The 20,548-nt window shown below is 41.2% G+C and overlaps 1 protein-coding gene across 7 annotated transcripts in view; it reads left to right on the plus strand.

Annotated features, from left to right (window-relative positions):
• The window catches only part of EGF (epidermal growth factor), a 95,726-nt gene that overhangs the window by 58,421 nt on the left and 16,757 nt on the right, over positions 1 to 20,548 (plus strand). For 3 of the 7 annotated variants that reach the window (XR_011048398.1, XR_011048399.1, XR_011048397.1), the window contains exon 24: positions 12,871 to 12,964. Coding sequence is in view for 3 of the 7 variants with exons in the window: in XM_068403438.1 (XP_068259539.1) it covers positions 266 to 353; positions 1,881 to 2,104 (312 nt within the window). In the remaining 4 variants the exon portion in view is untranslated. Of the gene's footprint in view, positions 1 to 265; positions 354 to 1,880; positions 4,651 to 12,870; positions 12,965 to 13,201; positions 14,095 to 18,832; positions 18,924 to 20,548 lie in introns of those variants that run through there. The other 4 variants (XM_068403438.1, XM_068403439.1, XR_011048396.1 and 1 more) reach the window with 3 other exon arrangements.

Consider the following 20,548-nt stretch of genomic DNA (forward strand, 5'->3'; position numbering starts at 1 on the left):
GCAAGAGAATGGGTAGTTCTTTACTAGACTGGGACTGCACACTTTCCAAAGACAGACCAGGGCTGTCATCAACTCAAATGCTTAATTATCTGCAGGGGAAGGGTCATCCCAGAAGCCAGGACGACCTTTTCCCCCCTGCTGTGGTTGGAGTGTGTGGCCCTTCTGGTTTGCCTCTTGGGTTTCAGAAAACTGGTTCATTTTGTATTAATTTGGGGTCTGTATATTTTGTACATATTGTACGTATTTGCTGTTTGCGGTTGTTAAGGAGTGTAACGGTTCTCTGGAGGCTGAAGCGGTTGATCTAATTGAGTGTGAGACAACAGATCCTCATCCTGCCTGTCCTTCAGACAATGGTGAGTAGGATTTCCTTCCTTATTAGATCTGTCCTCACCTTTGTACCAGCAGGAGCAGCAGCTGATGGAGCAGATAGAGAAATCAAAACTGTATTTCTGGGCCTGTTTATAGCTGCTGTGCACAGCAGAAGCCATGTTTGTATTGCTGTGAAGAGACCATTCAGTCCTTCACTTTGCAAATTATTCATTAGAAATTACACTACAACAGTGCTTTCACACTCACAAGGAGCAAGATGCTTCTCATGATAGTAATAATATCATATTTTTGCACTTGTATAGAACTTCACAGGTTTGCTTCACAGCAAGTGAGTTATGCACATCATACTGATGAGGAATGTATATCCATGGAAAGATATACATTGACAGTCCTTATTCATTCAGGCAGGATAACTGACATGGTGTGAGGAGTCCAGGTCTCCCCAGAAACCTTTTGCCCTGGGGCAGCAACTGCAGTTCTGCTTTTTGTGTTAAACAACATGTTTGACTGCTTGGGGAGTGTTTGGTGCTTAAATAAAGATGAGATGAATGAAGATGCGCCTCCCATCCCCGCTGCAAAGGCAGCAGGCAGCACAGAAGCACGCAGTGGGCTTCCATGGCCCACAGGTTACCAGCTGGACCACTCTGAGTTTTAGGAAATGCTGCCTTATAGATGACAACTGAATCTCCTATTTGCTCAGATGGTAAGAAATGATGGAGAAAGACTGATATCCTTAACCATTTGTCTTATTTACCATATATACGTCCTGACTACAGAAGTTACTAGAGAACCCAGTTTGCATCAGTTGTTTGGAAATATGCAAAGGCAAATGTTTGAAGATAGTTGAACGGGCAGGCATCTTGCAAGATTTTCAAAATTGCCCATCCTGTCCTTAAACGTATGTTGGGAAGTCACTTTTTCATCAGTAGAAAATATGCCTCGTGTTTACTTCGTTGGACTAATATTGTGAACATGTGTAGAATTGTATTGTCCAGTGAGGGAAGCCTGATGTTTCCCATTAGGACGCTCTGTGTTCATTTATCGTTTTATCAGATGCAGCTATTGGAACAGAAATTCCTCATGACAGGTGCCTGATTTTTTTCTAGTTGAAAATTTTAGCAAAAGTGGTTCAACCATTTTAGACAAGACGACTGCTAAATAACCTAATATCTTTTCTAGCATGTTAAAGAAAGTTTTTATACCATGCCAGTGAATAATTCTAAAATCTTTTGACTTTGGAGCAGGGGCTTTAATTTTTCCAGGCAGGTGGTCTTCCTGTCATGCACATGCATTTTCCTGTTCTTGTATATTAAAACAGAAAACCATGAAATTTGCCTAGGACAAGTCATTTCTTAAAACCTGCAGCAAGTTCTTGACTTTGCCTCTTTTTTTTGTTCTTTTGATGTGAATTGGGTTTGTAATTTTCTGAACTCAATTCTGTGCTTCCCTTCATAGCTCTCCTCTCTCAAAGCTGCCATTACATTTCTTTTAGCTTAGTTACTGTGAAGCTTCTCAAATGGCTTTCAGTAATACATACCCATTTTCTCCAGTGGAAGAACAGCCTATAACATATGACAAAGCAGCGGAGACTTTGGCAGAAGAGGAGAAAGAACAACACTGTCGACAAGAGGTTCCTGTTGGTGAGAAATCGCATTGGCCCATGGCAGTGGTGAAGGGCCCTCCCCAGGCTCCCTGGAGCACCCACCCCAAGCCTCTGCTGGAAAGGGAGCCCTGCGAGCTTGCCCCAGCCAACCTGCTCATGCAGCCAGACTAGAACAGCCTGGGTTTGAGTGGGAAAAGGAGGAAGGATGAAGTCAGTAGAGAATGGAAACTCATGAAGCACTGAAGTAACCATCATTTTTTTGTTACAATCTGCTTTAGAAAAAAACACAAATCAAAACAGAACAGAGCAGTCCTTGCCACTCCTTCCCTGTCATCTCTGCTTGGAAGAATTGCTGTGAGCAGTGTATTAGCAATGAGTACTCTATAAGTATCACTTTAAGGGTCACTGCTTCTAACTTCATTAACTGCCTGCTAAAAGGACACTGAGGGGAAAAGAGACTAGTGGGTAATTTGTCAGAGATAAGTATTTTCTAATGGAGTTTATTGCAAGTAAGGGTCTTTACACATACACACACAGAGTCCAGAAAACCGCCTAGAAAACAGGCCACAAGCACAGCTGCAGAGAAACTGGAACGGAAGCTGATGCAGGAAAATTACTTAAAAACAAATCTTTTTATTAAAATATTGTTCTAGGACACTTTAAGCTTCTGCCCAGCACTGCTGTCAGGCCAGTGTAACTTCTTGGACTTCACCAGAGATGATACCGTATCTGCTTCTGTAAGCGAGCACCAAATGGGGTCTTGCATTTCTCAGGTTTGGTGGGCTGGAGGATTGTTTGTGAACATATGGTATTAATGATGGTCATGTCTATTAAGTGAGAGGCAACATTTGAGGGGAAAGGTGATTCTTCCATTAAATTTTCCAGTCTACACTGGTCCTTCAGAGCATTACACGATTATTTCAGGACTGAGGCAGTGGGCTTGAGTCTGCTTTCAGTCCTGCGAGAAAACATGCGCTGGAGCTGTCCTTGCCTCACAGAAGCGTGGCTGGCAGCAACACCTGGTCCATTATACAGGACTTAGTGTGGGGAAAGAAGTCCAGCCAGTGGCTGCTCCAAAAGAACAGGAGGAGTGGGACAAACGAAAAAGCACCTCAGTTTGGACTGCCTTCCACATAACTGATTTGTGCTGCCTGATAAAATCCGTGAGATCAATTGGAAAACAACTCCAATTTTTCTTGTAACTGGCTTTCTAACAGCTACGATTCCCTTCCAGTTATTTACTAAGAACTAACTCATTTATAAAGCTCTGTTGTATACCGAGTTGTAGCTTAGTTGTTTATGATCTCAAGTGATTTTCACCACTGGTCTTGACTTGCTAAGGCTGTTTTTAGAAGGTTTTGAAAGATATCTGGAAATCAGCTATATTACTAATAAAGTTTTAATTGTAGGGGATCTGTCAGTCCTCTGTCTTTGAAGCCTACTACTATAACTATCGGACACCTTCTTTAAACTTCACTACAGTGCCCACCACTAGTGTTCCTTGTAATTCATTAGCTGGATAATAGTGGCAAATGTTATTAATTTGTGTGCTTACCATCCTGCTTTTTGTTTTTTTAGAATCCTCCCAGGAAGGTATGGGGTATTGTCATTTGATTACCAGGTCTGTAGGCCAATGATGGGAAAGAGTATTGAAAGGCTCTTATCTCTTGTCCAAAGCAGTTACACACTTGAATAATTTTGCAGAGTCAGTTCTGATTTATGTTGGTGTAAACTGCAAGAACATCGAGCCCAAGGTGTCTGAGTTACAATAAACATAATGCTCTGTTGTGTAGAGAGTTGTCACTTATTTGTTTATCTTCTAAAGTGATTTTTGCTAGTGGTTTTGAATTGCTGGATCTATTTTTTAATAACATTGGTTCTGAATTCAGAATAAACTTGTAAAATAGGCATTTCCAGAGGTTAGTTGGAACCAGCAGCAACAAAGATGCATTCTCTTGTGTGAATGGCAACAAGGGTGCTTCCATGGAAAGAGAAATGGTTGAGGAGAGTTGGCATAATAAACTGTGTTCAGCAGAGGGCAACCACTGGGATGAACCATTAGTATTTGGTAGATTTTATTTTAAGTTAAGTTCAATATAGTTTAATTTCATTAACATTGTTAAAAGCATCTAGTTTGAATTCCCTGATCTTTCACAGTTCATCACTGATCTTCTGTATTTTGATGGGAAGAGAGTCCAGCTATAAAGGCCTTGATTCAGTACAGCATTTTATTTCCATGAGAGCTAGATAGTAAAATGACTTTGATCCGTGCACTTTGATTATCTTTGGTGAAATATGTTTGTGTGCTTAAAATCAAAGTGTTGTGTTGAATGACAGTCAACATTTAGTTGGGAGTTTGCTGCTCAAAGAAATAAAGATTTGTAACTTTGAACCTTGTCTAAACAAAGGTGTTTCAGACTCCTTATAAATTAGTTTCATATTCTACCCCGTGTTTTGTTTACTTTGCTTTCCTTCAGTCTAAGGATCTAATTTTAAATTTGATAGTGTTCTTTACGGAATAAGATAGGAAAATTGAGCTGATATGTTTTTGTAATTCTAGAGTGTTTTGAGTTTTAAATGTTTCCTAAACTCAGCTCTAAACTCAAAATAATCTTTAGTGTAAAACCTTGAGATGATATTTCAACACAAATATAATATATTTTCTTTATTTGTATGTTTATAAAGCTATTGATTTATAAAATAAAATTAAAAAGATCCCTGGTGTCCCTCTTGTTTTAAAAGAAGAGAATGCAAAATTCTGGTTTCAGTTAACCCATGTCATGTTTGTTGATAGCTCCATTGGTTCCATACAGCTGCAGCATGTAATGTGTTCGTGCAGGACATGCAGATATCATGGGGTTTTCTTTCACCGCTCAGAGAATCTGTACTAATGAGGATTATCTTCTGCAACTCACAGATAGATCCCAGCTTGAATACAGTAAGTGGCTCTGTTATGAATGTTGCTACTTATTTGTCTAGAAATATTATCTATGGCTTTACAGTATGTTTTCAAACTGGTCTCCAAGATGTTATTCTCAGGCTTTACATGCAGCTCAGTTGAAGTCAAATGGCTGAATCCTGGAGGATCCTCAGTTGTTTTGTCTAAACTTTTCTCAGGCATGCAAAAAAAAAACCCCAAAACTTTTAAAGTTATTAGACTTCCTGGGTATGTAGCTAACTTAGTATCGACCTAAAATCCTACCAGTATACTCTGACTTTTAAAAATGAAATTAACATGTGCTACATTAAGCTTTAAAAGAGGAATTCAGAAACATAGGGGGAAAAAGCTTGACAACTCCAAAGTGATAAAACTATTAGGTAATTCTAAAGAGTAAGGGAGAAAATGAGTTCATTTAGTTTAGTAAATCCTGACTTTATTGAAATTGACATTTCAATTCTCTAAAGCCGTATTTTCATCGTAAACAAGTGAGGAATGATTCATGCTCATTCATAATGAACACAGGCAATGCAATGTTTCCTAGTCATAGGAATGCATGACACATCTCATTTTAAGTCCCTTTTGCAGTCACTTGCAGCTTTGCAGAAGTTTATCTGTTCAGGCAAAAATTTTCCATCCTGGTAATTTCACTCTTTCAGAATGAAAATATAAAAAAAAATTCTAGGAAAAAAAAACATTTGGAATAGGATTAGGGGAAGCCTCCACCTTGTTAAAATATATTGTGTTTTTGTCTTATTGGGAGTCATTTTATCTCATGTTATTTCAGGGTGATGCCTACCCTGTCCAGTTAGTCTTCAGGACACACTTGGTGTTATTGCTTCGCTCCCTGATAACTTGCCATCTTTATCTCTGTGCATGTGAAAAGGAGAGATGTTAGTGGCATTAGAAGCCTCCCCCAGAGCCCCAGGAATGCACCCCAAACACAGTCTGCAAGGGTGATAGCCTAAGTTGGCTCATTTCCTCTGATCTTTTATTGAGACTGCTGTTTAATGCCAGTTTTGATGTGGACCAGGAACAGCTGACTTTGTGAAGACCATTCATCATGGGATTAACTTTCAGGCACTCCTCAGTACCGAGGTGGACTAGATTCAGAGTAGTGAAAAGCCTTAGTCTCTTCTAACCAGCCTTAGGGGCCCTCAATATCCTGCAATTTCAGGGCTTTGGAACTTGACTTTTGAGGCAACTGCTGCAATAATCATTTATAAAGATGCAGAAGCCCTTTTGTATTGGGACCCTGGCCACTATCACATCTTCCTCCTCAAGCCTAGGTTTTACAACCAAAATTTCTTCTCCCTGCCTACTTTCTTTTTGGAGGGGATGGTTCTGACTCTTTTGTTCTATTAGATACAAGCAGAAGCTAAACCAAAGCCTAGAAGGAATTTTTACACTTCATAGATCAAGACCCTGTAGTCTGGCAGCTGCCTTTTTTCCAGGTAAGAAGTTAGAATATGTCTCCAAGATTAATTTTAAGAACATCTGAGCCCTAGACCCCTGTTTCTGCTCGCACCCACTGCTGCATGACACTGTTACCTTTCGAAGCATCCAGCTTTATACCACGTCTTCCAGGAGCTTCAGTTTGCAGATAGTCTTGTCCATGTTACCCCTAATCTGGCCCCATCAGTCTGACCCACACCGTATGCTCATTACGGGTTATGGGATCCTGTCTGCCAGCCAGTTTTCAGTCCATGTAGCAATATTGGCCTTACCCACGTGACCTTTATCCAAACCAATTTGGAATGGTTTTAAAAGTAAGTCAAATATACCATGTAAGGGAATTTCTCACTTCTATGTGAGCAGCTACTAGAAATAGAGCAGCTGGAGTCCTGGTCCATTAATAAGTCCCCTAGGTATTAATATGATGCAAACAATGAAAAGAATACTTAATAATTTATAAAAAGAATTAGCTACTCATGCCCATATAAAAAAGAGATTTATTTTAAAAACCAGAACAGTTCAACAGCTTTGTAGTTTCATGACCCAGCAATTTTTGTGCAGCTCTGGGAGTTTTATTGATTAAAACCAACAAGTTTTATGTGCTGTATTCAGCCTACAGAACAGTGTGCACATTTTAATGGACATGATATTTGTTAATATTGACTGCACAAAACAATACATTTGAGTGTGCTGTAATAAATGGAGAGAATGCACAGTTGATATTTCATTAGTCTATTAGCAGTAGTTAGTCATTATGTAAGAGCAATGAAAATGTGCTATATATAAATTTATCCTTTTTTCACTCAAGAAAGAAATAGAAATATTTAGACTAAGATTTTAATGGCAATTTTTCTGTTTACTTCTTGTTTGCAAAAGAAAGTTGGGCCCAGTTCTGTGCTGCCTTTGTGCAGTGTGTGTGCCTGTAAATAGTAAGAGTTAAGAAGAAGAAACTTGTATTTTAAATGACTCTTGAAAGGTAACCATTTAAAAAAGAAATCAATAAACTGAATACAGCCAGATGCTGAACATCTCACTGGAGGACCAAAAGCACTAATAATTATGGGAGATTCAGGGTTCCCTATGGTATTTGTATGAAATAATAATAGAGTTCAAACTTATTTCCGCTGACCTCAGTGTTGCTCATTAAAGGTTTTAGCAGAGACCTGGATACAGTCGCACTCAAGCGAGGTGTTTGGAATTAAAATACAGATAAAAGGAAAAAGGTTAATCCAGGTCAAGGGAACAGACCAAAACTGGGATTGCATAAGATTATAGTATCTTTCCTCATTTCTCCAATGGTCAACAGCAGTTAGTTTTAAGTAACACTCTTCTCTGCAAAATCTCCTAAATGAGAGCCTAAACATGCTATTAACTGTCCATTTTTTGGCTTTGTCAGTATCCTTAATCACTATACAGTGATTTTTGACCTCTAAGAGAATTTTGTTTGCCTAAACCCAGAAATGTGCTAAACGCCACTTCCAGGAGACTGAGATATATAACAAGGCACCCTCTACAGCTTATTATATGTTGTATTCATAATAGTTCTTTTCTTCTTTCTCATACCTAATAATGTGTATCAATTGTAGGAAGTGAGTACATCAAAACGCACTATGAGCCCATTTTAAAATTGGTGAGTGAACCACGACCCCAGAGCTGAACGCTGCCAAATGCTGAGGCAGTTGGATCTGGATCTGATGTACCTTGTGGCTGGATGTAACAATAAACCAAACCTGGAGTCTTCAGCCAGCCAGTGGTTCCCTACTCTTCTTCTCCATCCCATATAATATTCCCTCAAAATGCAAATACAGAGCTTTGTGGCTAGGGATGCTACTATATTACAGAGTGGTAGTGAGCAATCAGGAGTACTTGGTTCTACTCCTCACTCCACTACTCACAGGGTGGCATCAGGCAAATAACTCAGCAGGTCCTTGCAAGCTTCCTCCCCACTTGAAGAAAAAAGAGATGGAAAGAAAGAGAGTGAGAGAAGGACACAAGAATTCTTACCTATATTGTAATAGCTCTCAGCGTGGTGTGTTTTTTGATATTTGAAAGGAATTCCCACAGAAGGGCTATTCTCATAAACAAAGCTAACATTAAAATCATCAGTCTTGGAATCAAGCTGATTGAGATTTGTGTTTCTTGCTGCTCCAGAGACAGATTAAGATCTGTTTGAAGTGGATGCAGTTTTAACACAGTTGTTATTGTTGACTCATTTTATACCAGATCTGAATCTAACCCTTTTCTCACATTGTTATAGGCAAAGAGTGGGTACTATACACCCTATGTCACTAATATTTTATTTTTTGAGTGATGTTAACTAATCTTTCGTGGTGAAACTCAGCCCTTTGTCTACAGCCTGTTCACCATAGAGTCCAACTTAAATACTAAAACAGTTAAACTCTGCTAACCTTCTGTGTACAGGTGAATTCACCCTCTGTTTATATGTGTAATGATAAGCAGATCCAGATCTAAGATTTTAGAAATGCTTTACAGAACAGAAGTACTGAAGCTCTGCATGAGGAGGCTTCAGTAAGCAAAACACAGGTATGTTTGCCTCAGTGTGTATTTTAGGATGAAGGGAGCATTAGAAGCATTTGAATGTATCAGTGCAAGGTCTTCTGATCTACAGTAACATAAGGCATGCAGTGTGAAGTCGGGTTCAAGAGTCTCTTCAATTAAAGATTTCAACCAACCCTGTAGTGTGTAATATGGGATATGCGAATGTGCTCTGTACCACCCAGCTTGCTATGAGCAAAGGAGGGAAGGGTGGCTGAGTTCTTTAAACAGTTAGACCTAACAAATGACACATTTTGAAGTCTTAGGAAAGAATGTGTGCTAGAGTGCACTAATACTGGCAAACAGAAGAGAAATGGATATGGCCAAGAGTTGGCAGATCTTCTCTTGGAATGTAAAGAGGGAGGAAAAACAGAAGCCAAGAATAAAAAGGCGAGGTGTTATTCTTTCCACATGTGTTTACAGAAAAGGGATAGATTTCACATTTCACCTTTTTCAATTTTAATGTGTATTTTTTCTTCTGGTTTAGTTTTTGATACTTTTTTTTCACCGTCCGTTGTTCTATTACCAGTCATTCAGCCTTATGTTTAGATGGCTTTGTAACCCAGGCAGTATCCCTCAGCTTCTCATCTGCAAAATCAAAGGGTCATATTTAGTACACTACTAAGCACTCACATTTATCCTGCATGCTGTGCATAGATAACAAGCAGCCATGGTTTGCTTCTTCAAAAACGTGAAAGCCAAACAAATGCCCGGAGGGACAGGGAACATCTTAAATGACAATGCAGGTTTCAAATCTCTGTGTCATAAAAATAAGAATGAAAGAGTTTAATCATTCTGCAAATGGTCTAGAAGAGGGAGAAGGAATGGCGAAACAGTGGTTAAAGGCAATGGTTCATCAGAACAGGCCTTCCTGAAGACAAATCTAGATCATCTCTCATATGACATAAATTCACATAAGCTCTTCTTCATAGACCTCTCCTTCAATTATTTTTGTGTGTGAAACTACCATTTCTGGTGCAACATTTTGTGGTTCTTTCTTTTGTATGCATGTTTGTGTGTTTCTGTCTTTACATTAGCACATAGTGAATAAGTATTTAATAGAACAGATTATTGTATTAATGGGCAATGGATATATCTGAGAAATATCACAAAGCCGAATGTATTGTTCAGAGAAACTAAGCTCTTTCCAAGGGTACAGAGTCTCATTGCCCCAGCCTGTGGATGAAGATCGTCTGTGCTACCTCTGTGGGTTCAGTAGCACTTGGCAGGGCAGTGATCGAGCCGCTCCATGACTTTTCTTCACACTAGGTTGTGCTTTACACACATGCCTACTGTTGCACTCAAGCTAATAGAGAATGTAGATCAAATATCCATATGCTTTTGTAGGTTACCTATCTATCTGAACTGTATCTACTTACCATATACTGTTTATCTTACTGAGTGACCACCTAGCCCCACTGAAACACACAGATTTATGTAGGAAGACCGTTTGTCTTCTTCACCACCATGGCTAAGAAGCAATATCAACTGACATTTTTCTCAAAAGGAACTTCAGATATCCCCATAAATATGTAACTTAATCTAACATTTTCTGTCCTATCAGATGAAAGGGACACAGCAGTGAATTGCTTCAGTATTTCAGATGTTAGATGAAAGTGGCATCCATCTGGTACTCTGAGCTGTAGGATACATTTTTCTTTAAAACTCTAAAGAGGTAAATATAATTGTGAGTGTATAATTTGTCTTCTTGGCTGCTGGATAGAGAAGTGATAGTAAGCTTGCAGTAGCAACTCCCTCTTGCTGCACATATATAATCAGTGTTGCAAAACCTGAGAGGCCGTGTAAATGTACACAAGATTTCCAGTCACAGTTCCAGTCCTGCAGGGTATGAGACTATCAGCTGCTTTTTTTTTTTTTTTTCCTTCAGGACTTTCTTAAAAGTTTTTTCTTGCAGAACTTTGCAGATCACAAGGATTTGGCCAAGCTGCAGAGAAGAGTCATGTGAATGTATAGCATCATAGCTGAAGTATCATCTGGTGATACTTCATTCCCTTTAAGTATCTGGTGAATGCCACTGGAGCCCCTGGTTTTGTAGAACTCTCAAATTGTTTTTAGATTTTAAGAGTGCTTGCATTCATTAAACTTTCTTCCTATACTTTGAAACTTCATTTATTTTCTTGGGCAGGGTTTTGGGGTCTAATTTTTAACCAAACTTCTAGCTGAGGGCATGCCTCAGCTGTAGAAGCAGAGAAAAGCCTCAAAAAAAAAAGATTGAAATTTATGAGCAAATGCTAGATATATAGTAGAACACTCACAAAACCCTCAAAAATGAAAATCCATTTATTTACTAGCAAAGCTGATCAACTGAAAAATTATTAAATGTTGCCTCCAAAACTGTCTGTCCAACATTAATTCAACCACTTTGTTTATGTGCATTACATTGATTTGTTTTCTTTGCTCCTATGGATTTTTGCTTCACTTATGAACAAAATGATTTAGAATACATTTACACTAAAAAATTATTTTGGTGCTCAATCCTAATTGTATTTTACCAGCAAAATCCCTATGGTGATTTTAGAGTAAAGAAACATTAAATTCATTTAAACAGAATCTTAGAAAGTATTAAACCATTTTCAGATAGAGCTTGGATTTGAAAGTTGAGTTCAAGCATGCCTGCTTCACAACACTAACACCATTGTGTAAACTATTAGCAATGATGTTCTCTGTTGTCTTTTTGTCCTGCTTTACTACTGCTGTTCAAGTTGCTCCATCAGGAAGCCTCAAAAAGCGGAATTGCCCCTGATACATCACTTAACTCCAAACCTGTATGCCTCTTGTACTTAGCTTTCAGTAGGGCAATGAGATTTTTGTAGAACCTGTTCACATCTGAGTTGCAGAAGTTAAACACAATGAGTTTAGGAAAGGATGGAGTTCCAGCTTGAACTGTGAATTTCCTGCCTTCTGATTAAAACCAGATGCTTGGTACTGTTATAATACAGAGTTTTATGGGTGAATACAGCAATATTTTATTTCATAAATGTGTGCTTTACAACAAATCTAATGGGAATTGTAAAGTAGTACCTGACAATATCAATGTTTAAATGTCCCAGCATAGTATATTTAAACAATAGCAATTCTTTGCTCATGACACAGCTGAGGTGCAAATCCATATGTTGATACCCTCTGTAAAATGTGTCAGGTGGAAGAGAGAAACACAGTCTCTCAGGACAATATTTCAGGGCCAAATGCAGTCTCATGGGATGTCTTTACAGATCGATTTCTCGAGGCTATGAAAAATAAATGTAAACATTCTTGCAGAAGTCTGTCAGCATTTATGGCTCTGCATTATGTATAACTTCTGTCCATTTATGGCAGAAAGAAATACCACAGTATGTCATGCAGACTTTTTCTTGCATTGGTGTGTCAATGAATTTTCAAAGAAAATCTTGCCTAGCTCAACATTTGCTTTCTTGGAAAGAATTAAGTGCACATCCACATCCTTCTCCAATGGGAAAATCCCAGGTAAAGCACTTTTTCTTTTTTTTTTTTTCTTTTTTTCCCCTGTTTCCCTGCTCTGGGAAGGTATCCAGCCATGTAGCAAGAAAAGCAAAAGCATTGAGAGATGCACTCCCAGCCAATAAGCGGTGGAGCTGACCTGGCAGCTGTCAGTCGAGTTGCCATTCCCCTGCCTGACCTGTTCATGCCAGTGCCAGACCCAATGGCTCATACAGGAAATAAGGAGGCTTTGGTTGCATCAAGGCTGCTTGAGCTTGGTGACTCAAGTTTTCAGCCTGTATTGCAGTTTATAGCAGAGGAAACTGTTGCCTTCGGGGTAAGGCAAGGGCTGGACCTACCGTACAAACAGGGGTCAGAGTGGCATCAGGTCTGGCTTGTGACTGAAACAGCTCTACCGGCAAAAATTCCTCATGTGAATACATATATACAAAAATGAAACATTAATTGGGGCTGTGAGGTGCGGTGCAAACCTGGCTTTCTCTGCCCACCTTTCCTTTTTGCTCTTTTGCAGAAGCTGCTCCCTCTGCATTCATTGATGTTTCCCCAAATCCCATGTGAACGCAAGCACATGAAGGCAGATTTCGAACACACAAGCAGGATAACAAGTAAGCAGCAGATTTAAGAGCTATAGTGTTTGCTCTGTAGTGTTTACTCCAAAATATTGGAGGAAAAGAGCTGACACAAAGCATCAAACACCATTTTTCTTTACGAATGAGTCAGGACAAAACACCACCATTAAGTGTCTTCCTCATTTCAGAGTTACCGTGGTCAAAACATTGCAGTTGTTCACCTGTAAAGCTCAATTCCTAAATTTGGCATTATGCTTTTGTTTCACTTTACAGCTGATATGGCTGAGATGGAAAGTGCTGGAATGAGTCAGTGCCTTCAACCTGTCTCCTGATTTCTGTGCCAGGGAGTCTGTATTTCTATAGGGAGTGCAAATGCAGGCATTATATGGATGAAAGTCTTGGATCATCCTGGGCAAGGTCCATCACTGTAACCTTTTGATCTATTGGGAAGAAAACCCATCCTCTTATGTTAGATCTATTATTTGGTGTTTGTGAAGACATATGGAGTGAGAATACTGGAAACCACATGCCCACATTTATCTGAAGGTTGGGGATTACCTTCCTGACAGGTGAGAAAGAAGTCGTCTCAAATCTCATTCAAATGTTTCCTTTGTTTCAGTAAATCTTGGAAGAGAAACAAATTATAGTAACTATGTAATTTTGACATGAAAAACAGTCCAAAAGGGCCCAAAATGAAACCACAAATTCCCTTCAGCTAGGCACAGAGATTGAGCGTGGCTCTCTTGCAAACGATCTGCTCTTGCATGTTGAAATTCCAAAGGTTGGTCTCGCTCCTTGTTTTTTCTCTTTTTAATTGGAAAAAAGGATCATTGCTCCCCCACCTCATTAACTCTGCCAGTCTCCAGTGGTATTATATCATCTCCCTTCCTAGTAGTTTAAAGCAACCCTTTTACATTATTTTAAACACATACCAGCATCAGCTTGTTGAGGGTCCTGTGTCTGGGTGTCAAGTTGGGGATGGTGGTAAGAGCAGGACCTCAAGGAGGGGATCTTCATGTTCTGTCAAGCTCTTTCTGACTTTGACCTTAACAGAGAAAATATGCCCTAAGGGACTGCATGAACCAATGTAATCCAGCAACTTTCTGTTCCCAGATTTGCCACTATAACTGCTCTTTGGTGTTGGATAATACAGTGCTCCGTGTTCTATTTTCTCTGCTTTGGCTGTACTTCGAGACAGACAGTTCTTTGGGTGCATGGGACTAAGCTCCTGTGCAAAGCCTGCTTACACCGTGCCCTGTACTGCTGTGCCCAGAGACTTGCCCAGGTCTACCTGAGCCAGGGCTGGAGCAAGATCAACCTGTGGTGCATCAGGCTGGGCACGGGGCCAGGCGTTGCCACTGCTGGGTTGGCAGCAGACCTGGAGAGCCTGGATGACGGTGCTGCAACATGGTATGGCTTCAAAATGCCCTAGCTGATCCACAAATGGTAATAATAAAAATAAAATGCATGGTGCTGCTGTAGGATACAGCACCAGTGATTATCTAGAAAACAGCATGTTTTTTTAACTCACCTTCCACTGAAATTAGGAAAAAAATGTACCACTGAAATAGCTACGAAAACTACCCATCTAAATTATCATTTGCACCAGCTCACTAGTCCTGTTGCAAGTTCTAATGTTAAACATTAATATATTTCAGTGAGAGTCAACTGCCAGCATATTTTTATTAGTATATAGGCTGTCACATCATTGCTTTGAACACTAGAAAGTGATGGCAGACTGAGAAACATAGAAAGCTGCTGTTATTTCATCATCTTCTCCTTCCCCACTGAAGGTTCCTTTCCTTTACGTTGCATCATTTGAACTGGAGAGCAATGGTTTGTACTTAAAGTAGATGCTGGTGTGATGGCAATCTGTGACAGACTCTGCTCACAAGAGTGACACCACAGCAACTTTGTGACCACCTCACTTCTGTATTTTGACTTCTCTGGCATCACCCTTTAGGATGTGCTGGGGAAAAATAAACCAAACCCAACCATAAAGTTCCTATGTAAGCAAAATAGGATGTTAGGTTAAACAGTCTGCTAGAACTGACTGAAAGCTCTGCACTAAGGGGCAAGCCGCTTGTCGAATGGGTTGGAAATGGTGTGAGGAGGTATTTGTGAAACAAGGTGGTACTGCTGTGAGCTCTGTGCAGGGCTCTGGAGGGAAGGAGGAAGGGCGGGAGGTCTCCTCTTTTATTATCTGATGAACATCAGTCCCTTTGGTCAGACTGCTAGGCGCCTCCTGGAGCTTAACCTCAGATTAACATCTGCTTCATTTCAGTGTCTGTCTGATAGTGATATCAATAAACATCATCATCTTACAGTAAAAACTGATAATTAAATCTGTGCCTGCTGACTCACTATCTTGTGTGCCCTGGGGAATAATTGCAGATAGTGAAGATTTAATAGATAAAAAAATATTTTATATTTCACTGAGTAATGAATATGAAGCTCTTGTAAGCATGATCAGGGATTAACCACATATAATGTGTATCTATAGATCATATAAAGTGCAGCCAGAGGCAGGCTGAGTTTCCTTGTGTTGGTTTAGACCTGCTGTAAACGGGTAAGTCCTGTTGAACAGATTTGGATGGTACCTGCAGGTCTGACCCTTGCCTCCTTTCTGCTTTGCAAAGATCTGTGGCAACTGATCTTTGTTGGAGGAAAGACACAGGTGAGCATGGTGTCACATTGCATATACATTTGCAACTAAGAGCTCCTGCACTCTCTAGCAGGCAAATCTACTGTCAGGCTTTTGTTGGACAGACCTGCTTTTGAGCTACAAAAGTCCATTTTTCATGACTTTCCTCTAGACTGCCCCATGGTGTCTGGTAAACAGACTCTTGACTTGGTGGGGCTGCACCTCCCACCAGCGACGAAGAGTAAGAAACATCCTGAAGGAAAGTGTGAGTCACGAAATGCTTTGAGCAAGAAGAGGGCTGACAGGCGCTTTCTAGTGTTACATGTGAGGCCCTGTTAAGAGCTGAACGTGGTTCAGGGGGAGGCTCCTCACTGGCAGAAACAGCTCTCCTAGGGCCCTCCGCACGGTAGCGGCTGAGCACCCTGGTGAAACCAGTGCTCAGCCCCCAGCGGAGCGACTGCGGGGTGCTCCTGTCAGCCCCCCTTCAGCACTCACCCCGTCTCCTACTGTGGATGCTGTGCTGAGCCACAGAATACTGGGAACCGGAGAGGGCTCAGTCCCCAGCCTTGGAGAGGTTTCCATAGCTGTTCAGCTCTGTGCACTGACAGGGGTTTCGTGGGTGGTGCTGCAGTTAGGATCAGAGCTTTCAGCTGAGGGGTTTGGGTTGATTTATTGAGAAGACAGAATGGGAGAAAGAGAGAGAAAGAAAAAAAATAGAGTATTTAATTTTGCTTTTCTAAACAGCCAGCCTACATGTTTGTACATTCAGAAAAAGTCATTGCCAGGAAATGAAAGTGCAACGAGTGAATCAGAACAAGAGCACAACAATGTAGCTCTGCCATAAGCAAGAGAAAATAAGACTTCTTTTTTTGATTTTATATCAAATTCTGTCCTGTTGGTTTGGGAAAAAAAGATAGAGTAGGGGATGTTAAACTGGTTGCATAAACACTGATTTTTTTTTTTAATAAATAAAAGTGTAAAAAACAGTTAAAATACTTTGATTGTGTGCACATTTGTCTTCTTCAGTCTACCTGTTCAAGAGGGGTTTGTGCAATTCACTTAATGACATTACTTCTGGAAATGGATCAAGGGACACAATTTTATCCTCTGTGATTTGGGCAGTATGTCACTGAACCTGCATGAGGCTTTGGGCTCACTTCTGAAATCCTGCGTGCAGGGCTTTTGGGGTGCTGTTAGCAAGTGGTGTACACAGGTACACAGAAAATGTACCTTTGAATTTGAGATCTGCCCTGCAACCCGGGTCATGGAGCTGGAGTCACAATGGAAACTGCTCCAGGAAGCTTTCAGGGTTTAATTTGAAGGTCTGAATTTGGTGCAGCTTGAGTAGTTTATGAATGAGGATATTTAAATGCCTTTGCTAGACATTCCTAGATTGCACTACAGTTAAAAGTTTATTCAGATTTTATTAAAAAGCCCAAACGCTGACAACCTCCCACCCTGAAACCCCACTGTTCTGCACTAACACTGACTGTTGTAAGATTAAAGTAGAGGTAGGTGAAGTATCGCAGTGATCTAACGTGACAACCCACAAAACAGGGATCTGGGGATCCACATTTAAGGAATCTTTAGAGATCTGAGATAAGCTCTTTCTACTTTAGCTAATCTCCATCATTAAAACAAGTGAGTTTATAATGGATTAATACATATCATGTCACGAAAGCGTGATTCCATTAAAATTTAAGACAATTTGGCCCTTGATCTTGATGGTCTATCATTTCAGTTATTTAAATAATTTCTGTTTTAAAAAAAAAGAATTATCTGCAGCTCTATGTGTGTATTCAATGCAGAGAGCCAACGAGAGATCAGCAACTTGTACCAAGGTTTTATGTAATGCTTCAAGATGAGGCCCAGTTGGCAGTGAAATGGGGGACTGAGGAAAGATAGTGGGACACATTCATCAAAGTTTTCATTGACAGGACAAATCTTCTTTGCCGAGGTTTAGGCTAAAAGCTTTTGCTTTACTTTTCCCATGTGGATGGTCCCTGTGGTTCAGCCATGTGCATTAACACATTTAACTGCCCAAACGCGTCTGTTTGTTGAGGAGAGGAGGTGACACTTGAGCTTTGTTTGGCTTAGCCTGTTTATAATTGTATTTTGCATTATGTTCAGGGGCAGGTAAGAGTGGCAAATCTTTGGGGAGACTGTGTGTGGTCTTGGAGGGTCTGAATTTTGAATTGTGCTTCGTTGCAGATTCAAGGGTCTCCTATCCCGCAGCGATGCCCTGAGCAACTTGGAGGGAACCAGGGGCTCCCCCGCCGCTGTGCTTTGAGCATGTGGAGGCACCTCGCTGTTTGTCTCTCAGGGGTATCCTCACTGGGGATAGGGTACTGGCGGGGGGACGACCCCATCCTGCCTTACTTGCTGAATCTGAGGCTCAGATAAGGGCTTGCCTTTCCTCTTGGGCCATGTCTTGTGGGCTTGCAGTGCTGTGCTGTGTCTTCCTCCCTGGTCCAGGGGCTGGTGGACCCCATGAGGGTATTTAGCATGTCCCAGGTCCTGCAAGCTGCTGTCTAGCTTTGCCCAGCATGCAAGATCACTGTGCTGTGTTACAGCCTGGGGGCGGGGGTGGCTTCTGGTAAGTGGCCGTGTGTGGAAAAGCTTGCTAGAGAAGGTGGTCTTTGGCTTGACTGAATACCACAGGCTCTTCCTCTGGCCAGTGGCCAGGTGGGCTCGAGGCAGCTGGCCAGCATACGCAAGGTTGTACCAGCTGTCTTCCTCCTGGCACGGGGTCCTGGGCTGCGTGGGCGGGCACGGAGATGGCCAGTGCAACGCAGCAGGAGAATCCCGAGCAGCTGGGATTAACTGGGTAACTCATGCGTGTTGGTTTGAACATATAAAGAGCTATAAAATACCAATTAATATTCTGAGGTGTCTAACAGCCCTTTTTAATTTACTGGTGCTGTTTTCTTTAGTGTGCATTTGTAAAGGGCTTCTGACAAAAGGGACTATTATTGTTAACGTTCAGAAAAGAAAATTTTGAGTTGCGTGTCCAGTGCTGTTTTGGAAAAATTATATCTGATAACTTGCCTGACTAAAGCGAGACCAAAATTAATGGAGCAGGGCTTGCATTAATGGAGCAGAGCCAGCTCATAGCCTTTGCTCTCTTAGCCCTTTTGAAATTCTGGAAGCATATAGATCCCCCAGAAATCTTTCTACTTCACTAAATATATTTCAGTTACCTTTCTTAAAGGAGTGGTAGCTCAGTGTGCAATGTTATTGGCCTGTATTTATATTTACAGAGAAAACACTTTCATCCGAACTCTTAAGTGCTTTACTGATGTTGATGAATCCTGGCTGGAGAGAAACATTATTTGTATTCATGAACAGGACACCTGAGGCATGGAGAAAGTGAGTTATTTGTGTAAGTTAATGCATGAAGCCTGTTGCATATCCCTGAACAGGAACCAGAAGGTTGCTGTGACAAGGCCTCACCTGGCACTGATGCCCCTCTCCCTGGAGCCTCCCACAGCATGTCAGTTTCTGCTGGTATCGTAGAGGCCCCTCGGGGTCCCAGCCAGCCAGCGAGGGTTATGGAAGGGAGCTGTAGCTTGCACCTGGACCCAGGGACTAGCATGATTCTTCCTGCCACCACTCTTGCAAGATTTAATTCTCCTACAGCACTAGCAGAAAGGCACTAACATCCAGCCCACACAACGTGCTTTCCTTTGTGGCTGCATTGACTAAAGCTGGGCGGCTTCTAAAATGTGCCTGTGGCTCAACAGCACCCTCATGCATTGTATTGGCATTAACCCTCCTCTGTCTTTCTCTTCTTGTCCTCAGTGCTCTGACACCTAAAGTTAAAATGGCAAACTCTTTCAAAGATCTTGTTGCTTCTGCAGATTTTGTGGCTCACTTCTGCTGCTTTCAGTGGTTTCTGGTTGGTCTGGAGCTTCCACAAATAGACACACATGGTAGAAAAAAAGTTACTCATGATACTGGGATTTGTGTCTAAACCAGGAACACTTCCCAGCTCCTAGGTCTCCTGCTTGCCTTGGCCAAACCTGTCACCATCTCTCAATGAGACCTGCACGCATCCATACTGCTGGCACCCTGGATTCCGAGTGATGGAAACCTAATGGCACAGGAGAGAAAGGATCCGCGGCAGCCTCAGCCAGGTCCCTGTGTGGATGGATCATCAGGGCAGCACGTCTGCCAGAGAGCGTGAGCATAGTCAGTCATTCAGCAGCCACTCGCTGAATCTGATCGTGGTCCTCCAGACCTCTGATTTTTTTTTTAAAACTGCTTGAAGCCTATCTGAGGAAGCCCAAGGGTTTGTCTGAAAAGGGAGACATGGCAGGATCGCAGCCTGCGGGTGACGGTGTAGCAAGGGAATGGCACAGGCTCTCTTCCAGCAGGTGGTTTTCTGTGAGCTTGGGGAATCAGCAGAGAAATTATTTGTAAACCACTGTGATCGAGGAGGCATGTCTTCCTTTTCTAAATTCTGTCCCTGGTTCCTGGGTTTCTACTCTAATTTTTTGCATGTGGAACACAGCTTGAGAATCAGAAAGATTGCTCGGAGGTGGCAGCCAGATGGATCACTGTAAAGGTAGTGACATCTCAGGTGGTTCACATGGGCTTTACTCTACATACTATTTCCTCCCTTTTCTCCTTAATTTTTTCCCAAGCAATAAGCATTCCTGGTATTGACAAATAGCATGTCAAAATGCACAAATTCAGGTTGCAAAACCAGGGAACTTTTCCTTTGAAGCTGTAAAATAAGGTATTATTAAAGGCCCCAGCCTGTACTGCTGCCAAGCAGTGCCGTTAAACAGAGAGATGTGAACTAATTTATGTAACTTAAAAACCTGTGCAGTGTTTCTCCCAAAGCTCATATCAAACCTTTGGGGAAGTGTTGGGAGAATTCAGCAATTTGACGTATATCTGAGAAAATGCATATTAACAGCCCTTAATATGTTTGGGAATTTTCGCAGAATTTTTTCCTTTTTGGGAAAAGA

The sequence above is a fragment of the Nyctibius grandis genome, chromosome 6 (genome assembly GCF_013368605.1).
Source record: "Nyctibius grandis isolate bNycGra1 chromosome 6, bNycGra1.pri, whole genome shotgun sequence".
Lineage (NCBI taxonomy): Eukaryota > Metazoa > Chordata > Aves > Nyctibiiformes > Nyctibiidae > Nyctibius > Nyctibius grandis.